This window comes from Bombina bombina, chromosome 3 (assembly GCF_027579735.1).
Source record: "Bombina bombina isolate aBomBom1 chromosome 3, aBomBom1.pri, whole genome shotgun sequence".
In the NCBI taxonomy this organism is placed as follows: Eukaryota; Metazoa; Chordata; class Amphibia; order Anura; family Bombinatoridae; genus Bombina; species Bombina bombina.
Genome location: NC_069501.1, coordinates 1,148,516,653 through 1,148,536,951, shown reverse-complemented (window position 1 = coordinate 1,148,536,951; position 20,299 = coordinate 1,148,516,653). Strand labels below are relative to the sequence as shown.

Sequence of the window (20,299 nt, the reverse complement as noted above, 5' to 3'; positions counted from 1 at the left end):
TGACTGGAGGGTCCACAAAACCCAAAGAGATGGGTGCCTTAGAGGAATATCTTAACGGAGATATATGCCTGCAAGCCTCTTGCTGGCTTCCATACCCTGACAAAATGATTAAAAGACATAGATAACCCACTGGCTAGGGAGACCATGACTCAATGGACGATAGCCCAACAAGAACTAATCCATATCTTTCCTCTAGGCCATCCCCCCTCACCTATTTGATTCACAACCCTGAGTTCTCTTTGGCAGCCTTAGGGATTCACCATACAGACTTAAACCCCTCCCCGATCTCACTGTTTCCATCTCTCGGACAATGAACATATCCACTCCCACAAGAATCTCCAGAACAGGGTCATGGATGGGCGGGTACTGGTTCAACTATAGGAAAATTCATCACTATATAATGACACACAAGCAAAGACACTATATGCTGAGACCTTTGACCAAATTGGAACAGTTGCTGTCCCCTGACTAGCCATGCAAACATACCCTCTCAAAAATTTATGCAGATATTGTCCCAACCCCCTCCGGGCAACCTGCCATACTCCATTGAGGCTTGGGAAAGAGAGTTGGGGGGTAATTTATTCTTCCCCAGACAGGCATCCTCCATATTCACTAATACCAAGTCATCATCTTCATCAGCTACGTTAGGTGGAGATGAACTACAAAATTCTCCATAATGGGTACCTCAACCCCAGACGCCTACATAAGCTATGACCGGCCTTCGAGAAATCGTTGTTGGAGATGTGGTTCACTTTGGTAGTTGGTGGGGTCATATGGGTGGTGGTGCAACAGTATAAACAATTACTGGAGGGATATAATAATAGAAATCGAGACCATTTTTCAGACCCAGTTACCCCTAGATCCACTTGTATTCCTTCTAAATAAACATATTAAACTTCCCTCCAAGGCCCACAATATACTATTCCGTATTTTTACTAACAGTGCAAAGGCACTGATTGCCAAAAATTGAAATCCCCTTCTCCTCCGAATGTTCTAATGTGGAGCCAGAAAGTTTCAGACCTATTGGAACTAGAAGAATACAGATTTTATAAATCAGGAACCAGGGATCATTTTATTCTAGCTCAGGATATGTGGGATCAATATATTAAGAGTGACCAAAGCTGAGTATTGTCCATCCTTTATCCCCCCTCTCTATACCAAACTAAGGACGATCCTTTTATATAATGACTCACTGCTAGTTGTGGGACTGATGGTCAACACTTCTAGGCTGACTGGTTAATCTATTAGATGAGATGGCTCAATGCACCTGTGGAACACACAAAGGCTATTTCATTTTATTGCTAGGGAAGATTATTTTTGTTTTTTTTTGTTGTTTTTTTGTTTTTTTATTGTCCTTGTTGTTTCCCCTTTTCTTTCTGTTTTGTAGGTTATTTCTGGAACTTCACAGATGTAAGTGTATACCCTGCAATTACTTGGATTGTTCATTGACTTGTAGTATATGACCATGGCGGTCGTTATGTAAAGATGTTTTGTTGTTTCTTTTTGCCTTTGTTGGTCTTTTCTGTAAAGTTAAAATATTCTTAATAAACAGAATTTGGTAATAAAAAAAACAAATAAAAAACATTAAAGGGACATAATACTCATAATGCTAAATCACTTGAAACTGATGCAGTATAACTGTAAAATCTGACAGGAAAATACCACCTGAGCATCTCTATGTAAAAAAAGAAGATATTTTACCTCCCAATTTCCTCAGCTCAGCAGAGTAAGTCTGTGTAAAAGTTATACTCAGCTGCTCCCAGCTGCAGGTAAAAAAATAAATGAAGAAATGAACAGCAGCTAATCAGCATCAGCAGTGCTGAGGTCATGAACTCTTTTACTGTGATCCTCATGAGATTTGACTTAACCTCATGAGATTTCATAGTAAGCTTCCTTAACCTGAATAGGGAAATAATATGAAGAGTGCACGAGGCTCATCCCCTAAGCTGTCCCAGGACAGACATAATAAATATGCTGCTTAGAAATCCTTTACAATTGGGGATGTGGCTACTGAGGAACTTTTGAGGGTAAAATATCTTTCTTTTTTACATAGAGATGTTCAGGTGATATTTTCTAGTCAGCTTTTTACAGCTATGCTGCATCACTTTCAAGTGTTTAAACATTTGGGTATTATGGCCCTTTAATAGTAAGAGAGGCTGGCAAAATATATTGTCGATCTACACCCAAGTCCTGAAACTTTCTCATTAACACTAGCTAAGGAAGGTAAGGGTACTCGCCATTACTGTAAAAATGCTAGGACAATTAGGTTAAACGGACAGTAAATACCTTGAGATTTGTATATTAAATGATTAATTATGCTAATGAAAACAACTGCATAAAACAGATCGACTTTATACAAATGTTAGACAGTGGCTAGTCTTGTTGTCTGCTGACTAAAGCCCAGATTGGGCTCCTCCAAATAAGGCAAATGCTTTGTGGAGTTTGGCTATTGAAATATACTTGCACTAAAAGGATGTTAATTTTGTTTTAAGAGCGATAAGACTTGGCTAGATATGTTATTCTATATAATTACAAGTGGCTCGATTTATTAAGTTACGGTGTGACAGGTGGGTGTACATATGCCCCCCTGTCCGCCGCTGCTCACCCTCTGGCAGACTGAATTCCACTGACGGGAATTCCGCATTGCACAAGAACGCTATTTTGTGCTCTTGTGCAACGCCGCCCCCTGCACGCGCACGAGCCATCGCGGCACGGGCAGAAGCTGTCATCTCCCCAGTCGGACGAGGCTCTAGGTTTAGAGTTAGGGGAGCAGGTGGGTCTAATGACCGCTGCTTGATAATAGGGGACTGGAGGTCATAGGGGGGCGAAGCCTTTGATAAATTGACCTCAAGGTGTTTACTGTCCCTTTTAACACTGAGATACAAATTTACTTCTGGTAGTTTTCATATACACTCCATACCACCAAATACATATCACTTTACAATAATGCAGTGGATTTGTGAGTAATACTTATTCAGGCAAGTTCAGTAAATATTTACAGGCCTCACAGGACTGCAACTTTATTAGCCCTCATGTTATACATAGATAATTAAAGGGACATGAATCCCAAAATGTTTCTTTTGTAATTTAGACACAGCATACAATTAAAAGAAAAAGGTTTTATTTCTATTATCATATTGGCAGACGCACAATTATCAGATATGTTTTACAACATACACTGCAATGCAGCAGCGGAGCTACTCAACAGAAGGCCCTGGTGCAAACTTTTTTCTTGTGTCCCCTCCAAAAGTAACACAATAGTAAGCAATAGTAATAATATCATTATTTTGAGGATAGATAGATAGACCTGCATCCTTCCCTAATAAAAGTTCCCCTGCCTTAGAATTGTACACATCAGTACACGCTTATGTATAGAATGGCTGCTATGGGTACCCTCAGCAATAGAGTCTAATTGATTTTTATTTATCTTATTAAAGTAACATTAAATGCAATAGAATTGCACAATAAATTTAATTATCAAATGTGTCTCAGTATTTTTATATGCACACTTTGAATACCAGCACCTACTAAGCATGTACAAGAGTTTACTTTCGGCCAGATTACGAGTTTTGCGTTATGAGGGGTGCGGTGCTAACTTGCACATTATCTCATCGCTCACTTTCCTACAGCGCTGGTATTACAGGTTTTATAAACCCGGTGTTAAAAGACAAGAAGTGAGCATAGAGCAAAATTGTGCTCCATAACGCACTCCAATACCAGCTGCTTAAGTCAGCGGTGAGCTGGTTGTACGTGCTCGTGCACGATTTCCCCTTAGACATCAATGGGGAGAAGCCGGCTGAGAAAAAAGTCTAACTACTGCAAATAAGCAAGCGTAAAGCTCAGTAACGCAGCCACTAACCATTGAAACCTATGGGGAAAACAAAATTTATGTTTACACCTATCACCCTACACATGAAACCCCGAGTCTAAACACCTCTAATCTTACACTTATTAACCCCCTAATCTGCCGCCCCCAGACATCGCCGACACCTGCATTATACTATTACCCATTAAATCTGCCTGCCCTCAACATCGCCGCCAACCTACATAGATACTTAATTAACCCCTAATCTGCCGCTCAGGACAAGTGCCAGCCTACCTACATATACTTATCGAACCCCTAATCTTGCTGCCCCCAACATTCGCCGACACCATACATAATGTTATTAACCCCTAGATCTGCTGCCCACAACATCACCGACACCTACATAATGTTATTAACCCCTAATGTGCCGCCCCCAACGTCGCACCACTATATTATATTTATTAACCCCTAAATCTAAGTCTAACCACCTAACACCCCCTAACTTAAATATAATTTAAATAAATCTAAATACAATTACTATCATTACTAAATAATTCCTATTTAAAACTAAATACTTACCTATAAAATAAACCCTAAGATAGCTTCAATATAACTATAGTTACATTGTATCTAGCTTAGGGTTTATTTTTACTTTACAGGCAAGTTTGTATTTATTTTAACTAGGTAGAATAGTTACTAAATAGTTATTAACTATTTAATAACTACCTAGCTAAAATAAATACAAATTTACCTGTAAAATAAAACCAAACCTAAGGTTACACTAACACCTAACACTACACTACAATTAAATAAATGCCCTAAATTAAATACAATTAACTAAATTAACTAAAATTAACTAAATTACAAAAAACAAACAAACACTAAATTACACAAAATAAAAAACAAATGACAAGATCTTTAAACTAATTACACCTAATCTAATAGCCCTATCAAAATAAAAAAAAGTCACACAAAATAAAAAATAACCTAGCCTAAACTAAACAACAATAGCCCTTAAAAAGGGCCTTTTGCGGGGCATTGCCCCAAAGAAATCAGCTCTTTTACCTGTAAAAAAAAAAAATACAAACAACCCCCCCCAAAAGTAAAACCCACCACCCACACAACCAACCCCCCAAATAAAACCCTAACTAAAAAAACTAAGCTCCCCAATTGCCCTGAAAAAGGGCATTTGGATGGGCATTGCCCTTAAAAGGGCATTTAGCTCTATTTGCGGCCCAAAGCCCTAACCTAAATATAAAACTCCACCAAATACACCCTTAAAAAATCCTAACACTAACCCCCGAAGATTCACTTACTGGGAGAAGTCTTCATCCAAGCGGCAAGATGTCTCAACGAAGCCAGCTGTTCCAATCAGCCAATAGAATGCGAGCTCAATCCTATTGGCTGATTGGATCAGGCCAATAGGCTTGAAGTTCAATCCTATTGGCTAATTGCATCAGCCAATAGGATTTTGTCAACCTTATTCCAATTGGCTGATAGAATTCTATCAGCCAATCGGAATCTAAGGGACGCCATCTTGGATGATGTCACTTATAAGGTACCTTCATTCCACAAGAAGGAGGTCTTGAAGATGGAGCCCGCTCCACGTCGGAAGGATGAAGATAGAAGATGCTGTCTGGGGTGAAGACTTCTGCCCATCTGGATGACCACTTCTGCCGTCTGGAGGACCACTTCTCGCGGCATCGTTGAGGACATCTTGCCGCTTGGATGAAGACTTCTCCGGCGTAAGTGAATCTTCGGGGGGTTTAGTGTTGGGATTTTTCAAAGGGTGTATTGGGTGGGTTTTATTTTTAGGTTAGGGCTTTGGGCCGCAATAGAGCTAAATGCCCTTTTAAGGAAATCTCCATCCAAATGCCTTTTCAGGGCAATGGGGAGCTTAGGTTTTTTTTTAGTTAGGGTTTTATTTGGGGGGTTGGTTGTGTGGGTGGTGGGTTTTACTGTTGGGGGGGGTTGTTTGTATTTTTTTTTACAGGTAAAAGAGCTGATTTCTTTGGGGCAATGCCCCGCAAAGGCCCCTTTAAGGCTATGGTAGTTTAGTTTAGGCTAGCGGTTTTTTTTATTTGGGTGGGCTTTTTTATTTTGATAGAGCTATTAGGTGTAATTAGTTTAAAGATCTTGTAATTTGTTTTTTTATTTTGTGTAATTTAGTGTGTTTTTTTGTAATTTAGCTAATTTTATTTAATTTAGTTAATTGTATTTAATTTAGGTAATTTATTTCATTGTAGTGTAGTGTTAAGTGGTTAGGTGTAACTTAGGTTAGGTTTTATTTTACAGGTAAATTTGTATTTATTTTAGCTAGGAGTTATTAAATAGTTAATAACTATTTAGTAAATATTCTAACCTAGTTAAAATAAATACAAACTTGCCTGTAAAATAAAAAATAAACCCTAAGCTAGCTACAATGTAACTATTAGTTATATTGTAGCTAGCTTAGGGTTTATTTATAGGGTAAGTATTTAGTTTTAAATATTAATTATTTAGGTAATGATAGTAATTTGTATTTAGATTTATTTAAATTATATTTAAGTTAGGGGGTGTTAGGGTTAGACTTAGATTTAGGGGTTAATAAATTGAATATAGTGGCGGTGATGTTGGGGTGGCAGATTAGGGGTTAATAAATGTAGGTAAGTGGCGGCGATGTTAGGGGACAGCAGATTAGGGGTTAATAATATTTAACTAATGTTGCGAATCCGGAGTGCGGCGGTTTAGGGGTTAATATGTTTATTATAATCTAGCCGATTATATTTTGTATGTGTATGTTATTGACTGATGATGGATGTCACATGATACAAGGGGCAAGAAAATGAAAGACAAGTAAACATAAACTGCATTGTCTGTTTAGTATGCATTTATTGTACAGCTCTTCTGTATTGAATGGTCCTATAATTAAGAGAAATGTAAATAACATTGCAATATATGTTGTAAAATATATCTGATAACTGGGCTTATGCCACTTGTACTTAAAGGGACACTCAAGTCAAAATTATACTTTCATGATTCAGATAGAGCAGCAATATTAAACAACTTTCCAATTTACTTCCATTAACAAAATGTGCACAGTCTTTTTATAATTACACTTTTTGAGTCACCAGCTCCTACTGAGCATGTGCAAGAATTCGCAGAATATACGTAAATGCATTTGTGATTGGCTGATAGGCTGTCACATGTCTGACTTTGCAACATTCTACACACTGATTGCATAGATCAGAGCATGTTGTTATTTACATCTGTCCCCACAGCAGGAGACCAGGAACAGGAATTCTACCAGGCTTTTTTTAAAGAATGTATACCTGATCTGCTCTTGATTTGCTAATTCTTGTAAATTGTGTTAAATTGGTACTCAGTTCAGCTACTAATTTGTCTCTTGACTGTTTATCCTCAAACTGTAATATTATAACTAAAGCTGTGCCATCCATTACTCCTGAAACAGTTTAAATTAGAGACCCTTTGAGGTGACCACAAATCTTGTGCTACGTTTGAGAAATATAAATCTACCAAAGAATGATTTCTGTTTTAAGAATAATTGTGTAGGTAACTGTATTACTAAATGATCAAGTATTGTGGGAGTGTTTTGCAAAACTTGTATCACTTTACTAATCAATTCAGTCGCCTCCAGAAAATGTCCCCTTAAATTTATTGTCACCCTGTCTGTTCATCGGGCTGGATAATTTCATTTGAAGTATTCTGATTTATGTCTTAATCTATCAAATATTTACTTTCATGTTATTAGATACTAGACATGGGGTTAGAGTAGTTTTGATTTTTCTACTGTTTTTTTAAGACATAAATTAAGTTTTCCTTTGCTAGAATAAAGGGTCCTGATTATAATAAAATCTCTCTATGGGGAGGGGTTCTGTGCAATCCTATTCTTTACTGTAGCACCCTTAAGAAATGCAATTTCAGTAAACTGTAGTGATTGAGCATATTGCACTCTCTACAACACATTTGTTCTGATGTTTTCCTTTATCAGATACATATTATAATTGAAAACATATTGACCATTATTTTTCATAGTAATATTATTCAACAATTACATGCAATTACCAAAGTGATTACAAAACCAGTACATACCCCCTATTGAATTGTGCTTTTACAAATCTAGGAAACTCCACCCTCTCTATAAAAAAAAAAACTTTTGCCACAAAATAATAAACTTCTTTGTTTTATGAATTTTGAGACAATAAGCTGCAAGTGAAGTCTGCAGAGAGACAGGTGTTTCTTGCTGGCAGCTTGCTCCCTAATGACTTTGGCTCTCAGAGAGCAGCTGCCTGCTTGCCTCCTGTGGTATGGGCTACTTGTTGAAGCACACTCCTCGTTAATGCACACGCTGCCCGGGGCAGACCCTGGGAATGAAATTAAACTTGCTTATCTTAGAAACCTACAAACCCTGACACAGAATGGGGAGGTTGCCTGCATCTGCCTGGCCGAGTAATTGTGAGCCTGCTGTTCAGACTATTGGCTGTCTTTCTGCTCAGTAATAGGTTATAGCAAAGGACACTACTACTCCCATCTGTTTATTCTATTCATTGTTCTGCCTGCCTGCCTGGGAGCCTGGAGCTTACATTGCGTTGAGGAGTTTACTGCTAAAAACTGCTTCAAGGAATCCAATGTCTGTGTGCTTTCCAGCCTAAAGTAAGTGTATATAGGTTTCGTTTTTATAACATAGTGATAACAGGAGGTCGTGAAATGATAATAGATTTGGTTTATTTGTGTACTTTCTGTTCCTAGACTGGGTTCTGTGCCATGTTGAAACAGTGGGCACAGCTCTTTAGTTATTTAGTTTATTTAATTTGCAAAATGCTGTAGCTCTGACTTCTTAAAAGTTTAAAGTGCACTTTGCAGCTGAGGTATTTTTTTTTTCTTTTATTGAGTTCTGGATTGTGATGCTATCTTTTCTTGCAAGCAGTGGCAGTGGGCTGTTGGGAATAGCAGGTGCTTGACTTAGTCCATTTCCTTGTAGACATAGCTGTTTATGTTACTCACTTCAAAGAATATGAAGATGATTCATGTACAGGTGAAGTAGTTTTACAATTAATATTTTGTTAGGATTTGGAGCATTTGAAATGTGATTGTGGTTTGTGTTATGCAAAATAAATTGGTAAAGAGCTGAACTTTTCCTGTTCAGATTTTGTTTTTGCTAATTTAATGGGAATAAGGCACAGGGGTAGCCTCTTGCATATGTTATTTGTTTACAAAATATTCCAGTGTTAGCTAATTAGCAAAATCTTTACTGCATTACACTGGACCTTTTAACCTGTATGTGTGTTTATATATATATATATATATATATATATATATATATATATATATATATATATATATATATATATATATATATATGTTTGTTTGTATGTATGTGTGTATATATATATATATATATATAATATATATATATGTGTGTATATATATATATATGTTATATATATATGTATATATATATTATATATATACACACACTCTAGTATAAGGCTATTTTCATCTTCAGATATGAATCAGATATTGGACTCTGCAAATGTTCTATGAATGTATATATTTAGTTATATTTTTAGTATATTCCATCTTTATTCATAGAGAGTGGGGGGGGGTGGCTATATTAACACAGAGTTTAGAAAATGTGTATGGTTAGCTACCATTTCAGTATATACCATTTTAATCATAATGTGTGTGTGTGTGTGTGTGTAATTCCAGGCTATGAACAACAACAATGTCAGATTCTGCCTAAATAAAACACCTTTCAGTGATCCCTGACAGATTAAGGGCACAAAGAGTTTAAAGTGAACGCAGGATGCATACCACATGCCCTATTATCTGAACATATGCATTATTAGTCCATATGAAAGTTTTCAGAAAATGGGCCGGCCACCAGTTGCTAGTCTCCTGCAGTTCCACTAGACATCTGTTACCCCAGAGCATTAACCAATCTGTTCAATAGGACATCATTTCTTTGTTAGGTTGAGGTTAGCAAACTGCATTGCTAGAATACAATGGTAATTAAATACCTCAAACGCAGTGCCAGAGATATTTATTACATATTCATTATGTCACTTGCATTGTTTCTGAATGCAGTATGGATGGATTTACCATGAAAAGGTGTCCTACTGCGATCCATGCAGTTTAAAATAAAACATGAAATGATTATTTTGCACAGGGTTTTGCCTGTAAATTATTAAAGCAAAACGTTACTGGTTTTAATAGCTAAATGTTTTTTGCTTTGTAGAACTCATGAAATTTAGCTTTCTTCACCAAGAATAATGCAGTTTCCTAATTACAAGGTCCTATAGAAAAAGTATATAAATATGTTTACTTTGGATGAGAATGTTACTCATTTTGTATATGTGACTGACTATGTACCAGTATAAGATTTACTACTAATGTGTCACTGTATCTCACATGCTAATTTGCCATTATATTTGTAGCTTTTACCAATTAAATTTGTTCAGCACAATCTTACTTTTTTACTGTAATGTATATATTGATACATTTTATTTTTTGTGTGAAATTAAATGGACTTAAAACATCAATAAGAACATGCTGTAATTATTAGAGTATTTTCGTATTGCCCTATTGCTAGTAAATAACTAATCCGCAAGGATATTAAACACATTTAAATTCATCTCTGGAGCAGCAATGCATTACTGGACTCCAGAGCTAAATATGCAAAGCCATTTAGCCAATCTGGGGTGGCATACTTGTGTAGCTGGCCAATCACCAGCTCTGTTCAGCGCAGAAGCGGAAGTGTATTGCTTCTCCAGAGCAAACTTTTAACTGTTATATCAATTTGCTGAGGTTAAACACATAGGTATAGGCAAGCGATATCAATATTTTTTAAGTGTAGCTTTATGTGCCATTAAATGATCGTCTCAGTATAGTGTTGCCAGATGTTCAGTATTTCTATAGATTGTCCAGTAAAATGAAATAATGTATAAAACCTAGTCTTGTTTGTCTGATGTAGGCATTGGCAGTAAAGAGCTGCAAGGAGATATTATGAGGTTGCCTATGGGCATATACCTAACCTGGATCAACTTATTGGGGGGGGGGTGTTGATCTGCAGCCTGATCAAATCCCACCTTCGATGGATCACCTACTGGTCATATAATATCTTGGTGGAGGACAGCTGGCAGCCTTATACATATACCAGTCAAGGCCTAGGAGCTTGATGTACTGATCTAGATGCAGCCCATCAAAAAATACAGGTTTAAAGTTAATTTAATTTAGATGATAAGTGCTCCGGTTTTTAAAAATCCAATTATAAACAGGGGAACTTAATTTATCAAAATTTACATTTCACGGGGTGGAGCCTACACTCAATGCGGCAGGACGTGTCTCAGTGAAGCTCTCTGAACCTGATTCTATTTTACAGTTAAACATAGTGAAACCTTTAATATTTGTTGCTCTGCAACAGATTCATCAAGGTGAACAGACATATTCTGAGAGTGGTTGTTTTGACTGAGGTACCTGCCTATGTTCTTTGAGTCAGCTACGGGACAGACTTATCATCAGGACTGGAGGCCATTTTTGCAACTACGCAGCAATCTGAGAAACTGAAGAAGCAAGAAGTCCCATGGACCACAGATCTGGGGCTTGCCGTGATATTACCCCCCCCCACCCCCGAATTCCTGGGGTTATGATATCCTCTAGTAGGATAATAACTGCGCCACCAGACATTGCTAATATTGGAAGCAGTCACTAGATGGGAAACTACCATGACACAATTGATTGCCGAGCACTTTGAGGGCTTGAAAAGTGACATATCATTATTCCTGCAAAAACATGAGATGAGAGCCAAGCTACCTCTACAGGACTATAAATATGAATAACGATGCAGGGCTAAGACACGAGGGCCATAAAGATCCACGTTCTCAATCAGGGGTAACGGAACTTCTTTACAGACAACACCGCTTCCATTCCTAATATTGTGGGCCAAGCCAAGTGACTCACATGGACTGCCGTGTTGTGCTGACGCGGATTATGAGGCTATGACTCCGCAATCACGAATTGACCCATTTCTACCCAAAAACATAATGGCAGTCACAAGTCCATTAGTCGTTGTGTGGGTATTCAGTCACCTATATAAAAGGAGACGTCCAGCTGTCAGAAGCATGTTGATTTCAGACAGGATCCTCCGGAGGTGTCTAGCGGCCCTTCCACATTTACTTTGCTGCACCGGGAAGGGCGAGTAATCGCTCCAGAGGGGCTGCATCTATTACCTACCCAGTTGAGACCTGACAGCATGGAAAACGAGATTGGCCTAACCCGCCCCACACACCACGCATGAGGATACCTCCAGACTTGATGCAGCACTACTTGGAGGCAGACTATTTGCTATAAATTAAAATAGCTAGGAATCGCTCATGGACAACCTAGGAACTGATTCATATTATAACCATCAACGGTTATCTTTGTTAAGGGATTTAGGTGAGAGCTATACCCCTAAAACCTAGGGAGGTGATATATCCGTACTTATAATCTCAAGAGGTCTGGCAAATTTAGTTAAGAATAGTTTGACACTAGTATAAGGCTGGGTCTAAAGCTATCACTCTATAATTGGAATATTGTGGTAAACATGAGACTCAACCCCTGTTCCATGACTATACGTTTGCTTACACAGAGCCAGCCATATTCAATGCATGCAGGATAGTGTTGCCATTCATGCGCTAGACTCACCTCAATACTGGTATCCCCCTAGAAGTATGTAAGGTCCTACAATAGATGTGGATATTTTCCTGCCACCTACTTATCATTATAACCACTAAGTGATTTGCTTCCCATATCCTTTGTGTCTGATTGTTCAACTACTATATCTAACTGAACTGTTATATGTGTTTATAGGCACTCTATTTACCAATAACTATTAAGGGCTCAAAAGTAAACCCTAATAGGCTCTCTTTTTTAATCACCCCCAAACTTCCCCTTTAGTTCAGGTCTTTTTTTTTTTGGATATAGGGTCCAAAGAGAGGGCCTCATTAACAGTGGTTATTAACTGCAATGGGGAACTACAATTTTATAGATTGTTCCAAAAAATAATTAAGAAAAATAAGGCGCGATATTGTTTATTTATACAAGGACTCTGGCAGATATGGTATCTTGCAATATTTATGATCGTTCCATAACACTTGCACATTGTGATACTTGCTAAACTTGCCTATTGTATTGTAACAAATTTCTGTATTTCTTTATTGGCCTAATAAAAATTATTTAAAAAAAAAAAATACATTTCATGCTGTTGTGAAAAATCACTTACCTTACCTTTTTAATCTTGACAGCCGCTGCATCGCAGATCCCCCGCCCTTCGCAAAGCCCTCTTCCCGGGTCTAAAAAGAGGAATCCGGCTTCCTCGCAATCACGGGCGTTGATCAGACACTGAGTTCCCCCGGGGGAGAAGCCCGTGATTGGAGGATGACCAATCCGTCATTTCTGACGTATGAAGAGGCTTGCGACAACCGGGGGGGAATTGCTGGAGCGGCTGTCAGATTAAAAGGTAAGTATTTTCACAACACAAGTGAAATGTAAATATTTATGAATTAAAGTGCCCCTGTTTTTTAATTGAATTTTTAAAAATCGGACACTTTATCATCTAAATTTACATTCACTTTAAGTCCTGGAACGACATGGAGATAATAATTAAACCTTCCTGAATTAAAATCAGTTATCAAGTATATCTATTTGCTTGTCTATGATTACGCCGAAACTGGTCAGATGTTTTTGTATAGCCATCGGATTTTATTAATCCTATTCCTGTTGTTTTAACTATTTGTTTTTAAGTAAAGTATTTACTTTTTAACTACTCTCACAAGAGGCTCTGCTGGACTTCTTTTCAATATATCTATATGCTTGTTATTCTTTCTTCACACTTAGTTCCTTTCTTAAAGTGATGGTAAACTCTCCCCTTTTATAAAATCAAATCTGATATGTAAGCGCTATTTTAGATGGAGTTTAAATTCATTAGCTGTAATGAAGATGCAGTATAACTTAGTTATTAATATAGATATGAAATTCAAATACTGCATGCTCCTCCGCCCACTTCAAAAGTAAACTTTTCTGTGAGCTAACAGATTGAATTGTTGTCCAATCAGCGCTCTCCCCATATGGCACTTTGTTGTAGCTAGAGCATTGATTGGGGAGGTAATTCAATCATTTAGCTGACAGGAAAATTGACTTTGAAGTGGGTGGAGTAACGTGGGGTATTTGAATTTCATATCTATATTAATAACTAAGTTATAGCGCATCTTCATTGCAGATGATGAATAAAAAACCCCATCTAAAATAACGCTTACATTCCAGATCTGATTTTTAAAAAGGGGAGAGTTTACCATCACTTATAAAGAGCATACTGAGAGAGGCTTTGGGACAAGCACACATCTTAAAGGGATAAGAACCCCGACATTTTTGTTTCATTATTCCAAAAAAACATACAATTTTAAACGTTCCAAATTTACTTCTATTATCAAATTGCTTAATTCTAGTTGGTATCCTTTGTTGAAGGAACAGCAATGCACAACTAATGAGCCAGTTACAAGAGGCATATAGGTGCAGCCATCTAATTATCAGCTTGTCTAGTAGTGCATTGCTGCTCTCAAGTCTACCTAGCTAGGTATGCTTTTCAACAAGAGAATTAGGCAAATTATATAGTAGAGAGTAATTTGAAAGTTGTTTAAATTTGCATTCTCAGTTTGAATCATGAAAGTTCAACATTGACTGTCTTTTTAGTACTGTCCCTTTAAGTACTATATGCTGCCATAATAGCACGCTCCTGGTATAAGCATGTGCTTTTATACCAAAAGAAAAAAGTAAATTTGGTAACAAAAGTAGAGCTGTAGAATTGTAAGTAAATTCCCTGGTTATTTGACCAAATCAAGTTTAAAGGGATACATTTACTTCAAATATCAAATTGCTTTGTTCCCACGATCTTATGTGTTGTAGGCATCTGGAGCAGTCATGGCAGGAAATAGGGCTGCCATTTAGTGCTCTTTCAAATGGATAACATTCTTGCAAAACTGCTGCCATATAGTGGCTCCAGAAATGGGCCGGCTAATAAGCATATGGCCCTGTTTTTTCAATAAATGAGACCCAAGAGAACAAATAAAAATTGATAATCAGAAGGTAAAATTAGAAAGTTATTTAACATTGCCTGCGCTTTCTGAATTATGAAAGAGGAAATTGTTGGCTTTCATATCCTTTAAACACTTTACGACTTCAATTTAAAATGTTTATTTATAAAAAAAAATCTTCAGTATTTAAAGGGACATAAAAAACAAAATTTCCAATTGATTTCTATTATTGATTTTGCATTATTCTCTTTGTATCCTTTATTGAAGGAGCAGACAATGCACTACTGGGAGCTAGCTGAGCACATCAGTAAGCCAAATAATAAGAGGTATTTATGTGCAGCCACCAATCAGCAGCTAACTCTCGGCTCCTGAGCCCTACCCTACGTATGTTTTTAAATAGATATAGCAAGAGAACAAAGCAAATTAGATAAAAGAAGTAAATTGAAAAGTTGTTTAAAATTGTATGTTGTATCTGACTCGTGAAATCCATTTTTTTTTTTACATCATGCTGTCTACGATTTATTTAGTGACTTCCATGTCCCTTTAAACTAAACCTGAAGCCAGGTCTATAGCCTACCATGTTGATTATTTTGTACCAGTTAAACTAAACTTATTGCAGAGTAGAATCTCATGATATTCTTCTTATCATAGGCCTTGTGGCCCAGCAGCATTTGCTGCAGACATATAGTACAATATAGATCAGGTTCTGCAGGCATCATTGCATTGCTGTATTCATATTATAGGGTCGTTATATTGTTTAGAGCATGTCATTTTACCCTCCAAAGGGGTTAAACACATAGTTAAACTACTGCTAGTTGCACAGCTAGGTTGGTGATGGATCAGCGGAATTTGCACTAGGCGACCAGTAAATCCCAAGCAGTACTTTAACTATGTATTTAACTCCATTGTAGTGTTAAATCACTAATGATAAGATGATATGCTCTAACAAATTTGAGGGATGCCATTCTATAATTAAAATGCCCATTTAACGTAAGCACTTCTTTTGCATTCAATTGAATTTCTGCTAAGAACAGCTTCTTGTTTGTGGGCGGACTTTAAGCTAAAGGATAAGTGACAACTTGTGTAGAAACCCACTTAAACGCTGAACGTGCCTTTTTAGTGCACTTGATTTGCAGTTTCATAAAACGAATCTGAATAGCACATTTTACCTCCTGCAAGTTTATTCTAAGTGTTGTTCTTGCTATTTCTCTGTTCATTGTATTAGACGGTAGCACGTTGCATGTGTCAACAATAAATGCCAACCGCGCGCCAAAAATGCACAGGCTAATCATAATAATAGTGTATGTGCTGCTTTTCTCCAAAGGGGGCTCAAAGCCACTGTATTGTCTATTGAAAGAAAACTTTTCACTACAAGAGAATGTCAGCAGGATTTTCTCTCCACAGCTTATTTTTATCTTGATAAAATGGTTTTTGTAGCATGTTGTGCCAAGTATTTGTGTCCCCAAAATAGACAGGTTTTTGATATAATTTTTAAGGACTTTTTCTAAATAATTCTAAGATAACCTACAGTTAGAGATAACAAACAATGTCCATATGAAACACATCATTATAGAGGAATATCAGAATAAGAAACATTGATTTTATGATAGATGTAGCGAGCACAGGAATCACTTTTAGTATAGAAAGAGTTGCATATTTCCAACAGTAAGTAATACAAGGTGACCGTGCTGGAATAAATTCTTTTTTGTTTTGTGCTTTTGAGGGGTAATGGTCTACCAATGAGTTGTGCAGAAACACATACTTCCTTTTAGGGTCCAGTTACATAGCTTTTTTTCTTATTTTATTTTTAGTATGAAAAAAGTTAAAAATAAAATATAATAATGTAGTTAAATGTGCACTGTTTAAAAATATTAAAGGCACTTTTCTGGTCAAAATTGAAATGCACATAGATGAATTACATATTTGAATAGAAACATATTTGCAATATATATGTATTGGCAAAAATGTTTCTAGTAAAAGTTATCCACTGTATTAGGGCTAACATGTTTCTCTGCATGTGCATGTGAAGCATAGCTAGATATTCGCAGAGCACCATCATTTTAAATACTGCAGCTGTTCAGAGCACAAGTGGGATTTGTATCATGTCAGCAATTAACAAATTAAGTCACTACCAGATGGTACAAGCATGTATGTATGTGGTACTTGTAAAGCACGGCTAATCACCCGTAAGGGTCTCAAGGCGCTGCTCAATTTTATCGACCTTGGAAGGATGAAAGGCTGAGTGGACCTCAACCGGGGATCGAACCTGCAACCCTTGGGATGCTACAGAGCTCAGCCAAAGTGCATTAGCATAGCTGAGCTATTTCAGAGAGCAACTTAGGCTCTCTGAGCAAGTTACTGTTTTTTAAAAGCTGGTGCACGGAGCATACTTAATTACAGATTTGAAACAGCTATAGCATTTATTAGAAGCATTTTTGTTAATAATACATGTATATTACAAAATGCTTCTATTCAAAACTGATATGTATTCATGTGGATTTCCAATTTTGGCTGGAATGTCCCTTTAAGTTGTGTTACATAGGAATATTATATTTTACTAGACTGACTTTCTGTTACTCTATCCTCAAAATATATGGCTTAGATTTGGTTGCAGCTATAACCTTTTTGTTGAAATGTAATAAAGATTACTGAAATAGAATCTAGGCTAAATTTTTCTATGTTTAATTATGTTTGAACATCCATTAAAATAGGTTCTTAAACCTTCACAATTTTACTTATGAAAAATATAATGAGAGTTATACAGGACTGTCTCAAAGAATTGCACTTATAATGTGCGGTCTGGAATAAAATGACGACTCTCTTTGCACTACAATCTAAAACCCACCATTGCGCCACATATTAAAGGCAAAAGAGATACATAGAAAATATACAAGTGACTAGGCACTTTATATTATTTAAAGAGACAGTAAGCACAAGACATTTCTGTTATGTTGCTATAGAATAAACATGTCAGCCAAGTTATGGTTTTAACAACCATTTGCTTATTTGGAGGAGCCAATCTGGGATTAAGTTTGCAGAGAGTAAGGATAGCCACTGTCATAAAGTTAGTATAAAGCAAAATGTTTTGCAGTTGTTGTCAGTTTAAAGCAAATTAGGGACAGGTGAGTAGCAGGGTTAGACTCGAGATGTACGCAGGATTGCATTTCCATACCTGAGAATTAGAAATTGCTCAATTTTCAGAGCGAAAATTACATAAAAAAGGGGAGAAAATAAATAATGAAAATTGATATTGCAAGTTGTTTCTTTGCGCATGACTAAACATTTTAAATAAAATTTTCAAGGTGTTTACTGTCCCTTTAAGGCAACTATATTTTCCCATGTGCTATCCCCTATTAAGTCCTGTCTGGGCCCAAGGTCCCACAAAGACCCATTATAGAGCCAGCACTGAAGATATGATAACATCAACTGAGTGTTGTAAGAAAAGCTTGTGTTAAAGGGATGATACAGTGTGTGTGTGTGTGTGTGTATATATATATAGTATATATCAGCAATTAAATTGCAAATGATCTGTATGCAAATTACGAGACAGATTACGAGTGCAACACAGATGCTAGAGCTGTGGAGCACATTGATGAAGCAAAATACTAAATGTGAAAGCAGTACTTCAGGATTCACACGAGCGCATCGCTTAAAGGGACATAAAACCCACATTTTTTTCTTTCATGATTTAGAATGGAGCATGCAATTTTAAACAACTTTCTAATTTACTTATATTATCTAATTGCTTCATTTTCTTGATATACTTTGCTGAAAAGCATATCTAGATAGGCTCAGTAGCTGCTGATTGGTGGATACACATAGATGGCTCATGGGATTGGCTCACCCATGTGCATTGCTATTTCTTCAACAAAAGATACCTAAACGATGAAACTAATTAGATAATAGAAGTTAATTGGAATGTTGTTTAGAATTGTATACTCTACCTGAATAATGAAAGAAAAAAATTGGGTTTAGTGTCCCTTTAACCAGCAACTTAAGTAATACGAGAACAATCACAATCTATCTATACTGTGTCCAATAAAATAGTAACATAGTAGAGGAGGTTAAAAAAAGACTGAAGTCCATCAAGTTGAACCTATACAAATTAAATATACTTACAAAAAAGCTCCTGTTGAGCTTAAATGAATCCCACTAAAGGCGATAGTCTTGTATATATCAACCAATCACTGTGCAGCATGATGGAGTCTTATAGTTCTGCATATCACTGATTCATTGGGGGAAGTGGAAATGCTACAATTTTAGAGTTAAAGGAAAAGCAAATAAATAATGAGCATTCTTAAGTTTTATAATTACGTATTATGAGGAATTCCATTTTAAACTTAGTGTTCTGTAAAAGGGCCATTCTGATGCTGAAATCACATGCTCTAATTTGATAGAACATGCATGTTTTGCATTACGGACTATAGATTGCCATTTAACCGCTGAAAAGGAATAAGGCCCCAAGATATAGTGGTTACGTGTGACTCTTGCTTCAGAATAGTTCCTAACATTGTGCTGCTCAAGGAACAATACTTAGCCCCAACCTGAACAGGTCTTTACTTATGTGTGTAACCCATTTGCAGGGGTTTAAAAAATCTAGTAAGCTACAGTAATAAAGTAATCCTTGTTGTTTTTCTCAGGTAAACCAATAGACTATTGTTCAGGTTATTTGGTTACTTTTGTCTATTATTGTCATCTGTTTGTTTTCCCTCTGGGTTCCACTTCAACCAGATGGCACTCACCAATCCAAGGAGATGAGCAGGTCATGGATAGTGGGCCATTTGCACTTGTTGTAGATAATAGGCACATCTGTGTGTCATCCACCAGCATGAGATATCTCCCATTGAACACATGAACACAACAGTAAACACGCCATAGAGTATGGAACCTTTTGGAACCTCGCATTGGGCAGAGCAATTATGAACAAACTGTATGACAGAGGATGACAAATTTATTTTTAGGAACCGGCAACATTTTTAGATATATTCTTCTGTGTAAAATAAGTGCTGCATTAAGGTCTGAGGTGATTTGTGTTACTTTCCTTTGCCATATTTCATCTGCTTAAGTGTTCAGAGAGGATGCATGCTGGGAAATATCCCGCCCCACTGAAATTTTGCTCTTTACTTGAATGACTTTTGCAATCCCAGTAAGCCATATTTTTGCTATGTATTGCTTCTGCTAGTGGGGGAAGATGTGTCTCTGGACAAAAATTAAATACATACAGTCCAGATTAGAGACTGTGGATGACCATTCTTCCATTGTTTTTACTAAAATTATTATTTTTATTATTATTGGGGGGAGGGGTTATGACCATCTAACTTCTCCCAGAGAAACAGATATTCCTTGTGATCTCAGCCAACAAGCATTTTCTCCACCACTGTTTTTGTTCCTGTCAAAAACCTGTTTGCTCTTGATCAAGACAATG

The 20,299-nt window shown here is 36.8% G+C and overlaps 1 protein-coding gene across 1 annotated transcript in view; it reads left to right on the top strand.

Annotated features, from left to right (window-relative positions):
- The first annotated feature begins 710 nt into the window (after window positions 1-710).
- Window positions 711-20,299, top strand: part of ZC3H12C (zinc finger CCCH-type containing 12C) — an 80,441-nt gene continuing 60,852 nt past the window's right edge. The window contains exons 1-2 of the mRNA XM_053705581.1: window positions 711-756; window positions 1,388-1,410. Coding sequence (XP_053561556.1) covers window positions 711-756; window positions 1,388-1,410 — 69 coding nt within the window. The remainder of the gene's footprint in view (window positions 757-1,387; window positions 1,411-20,299) is intronic.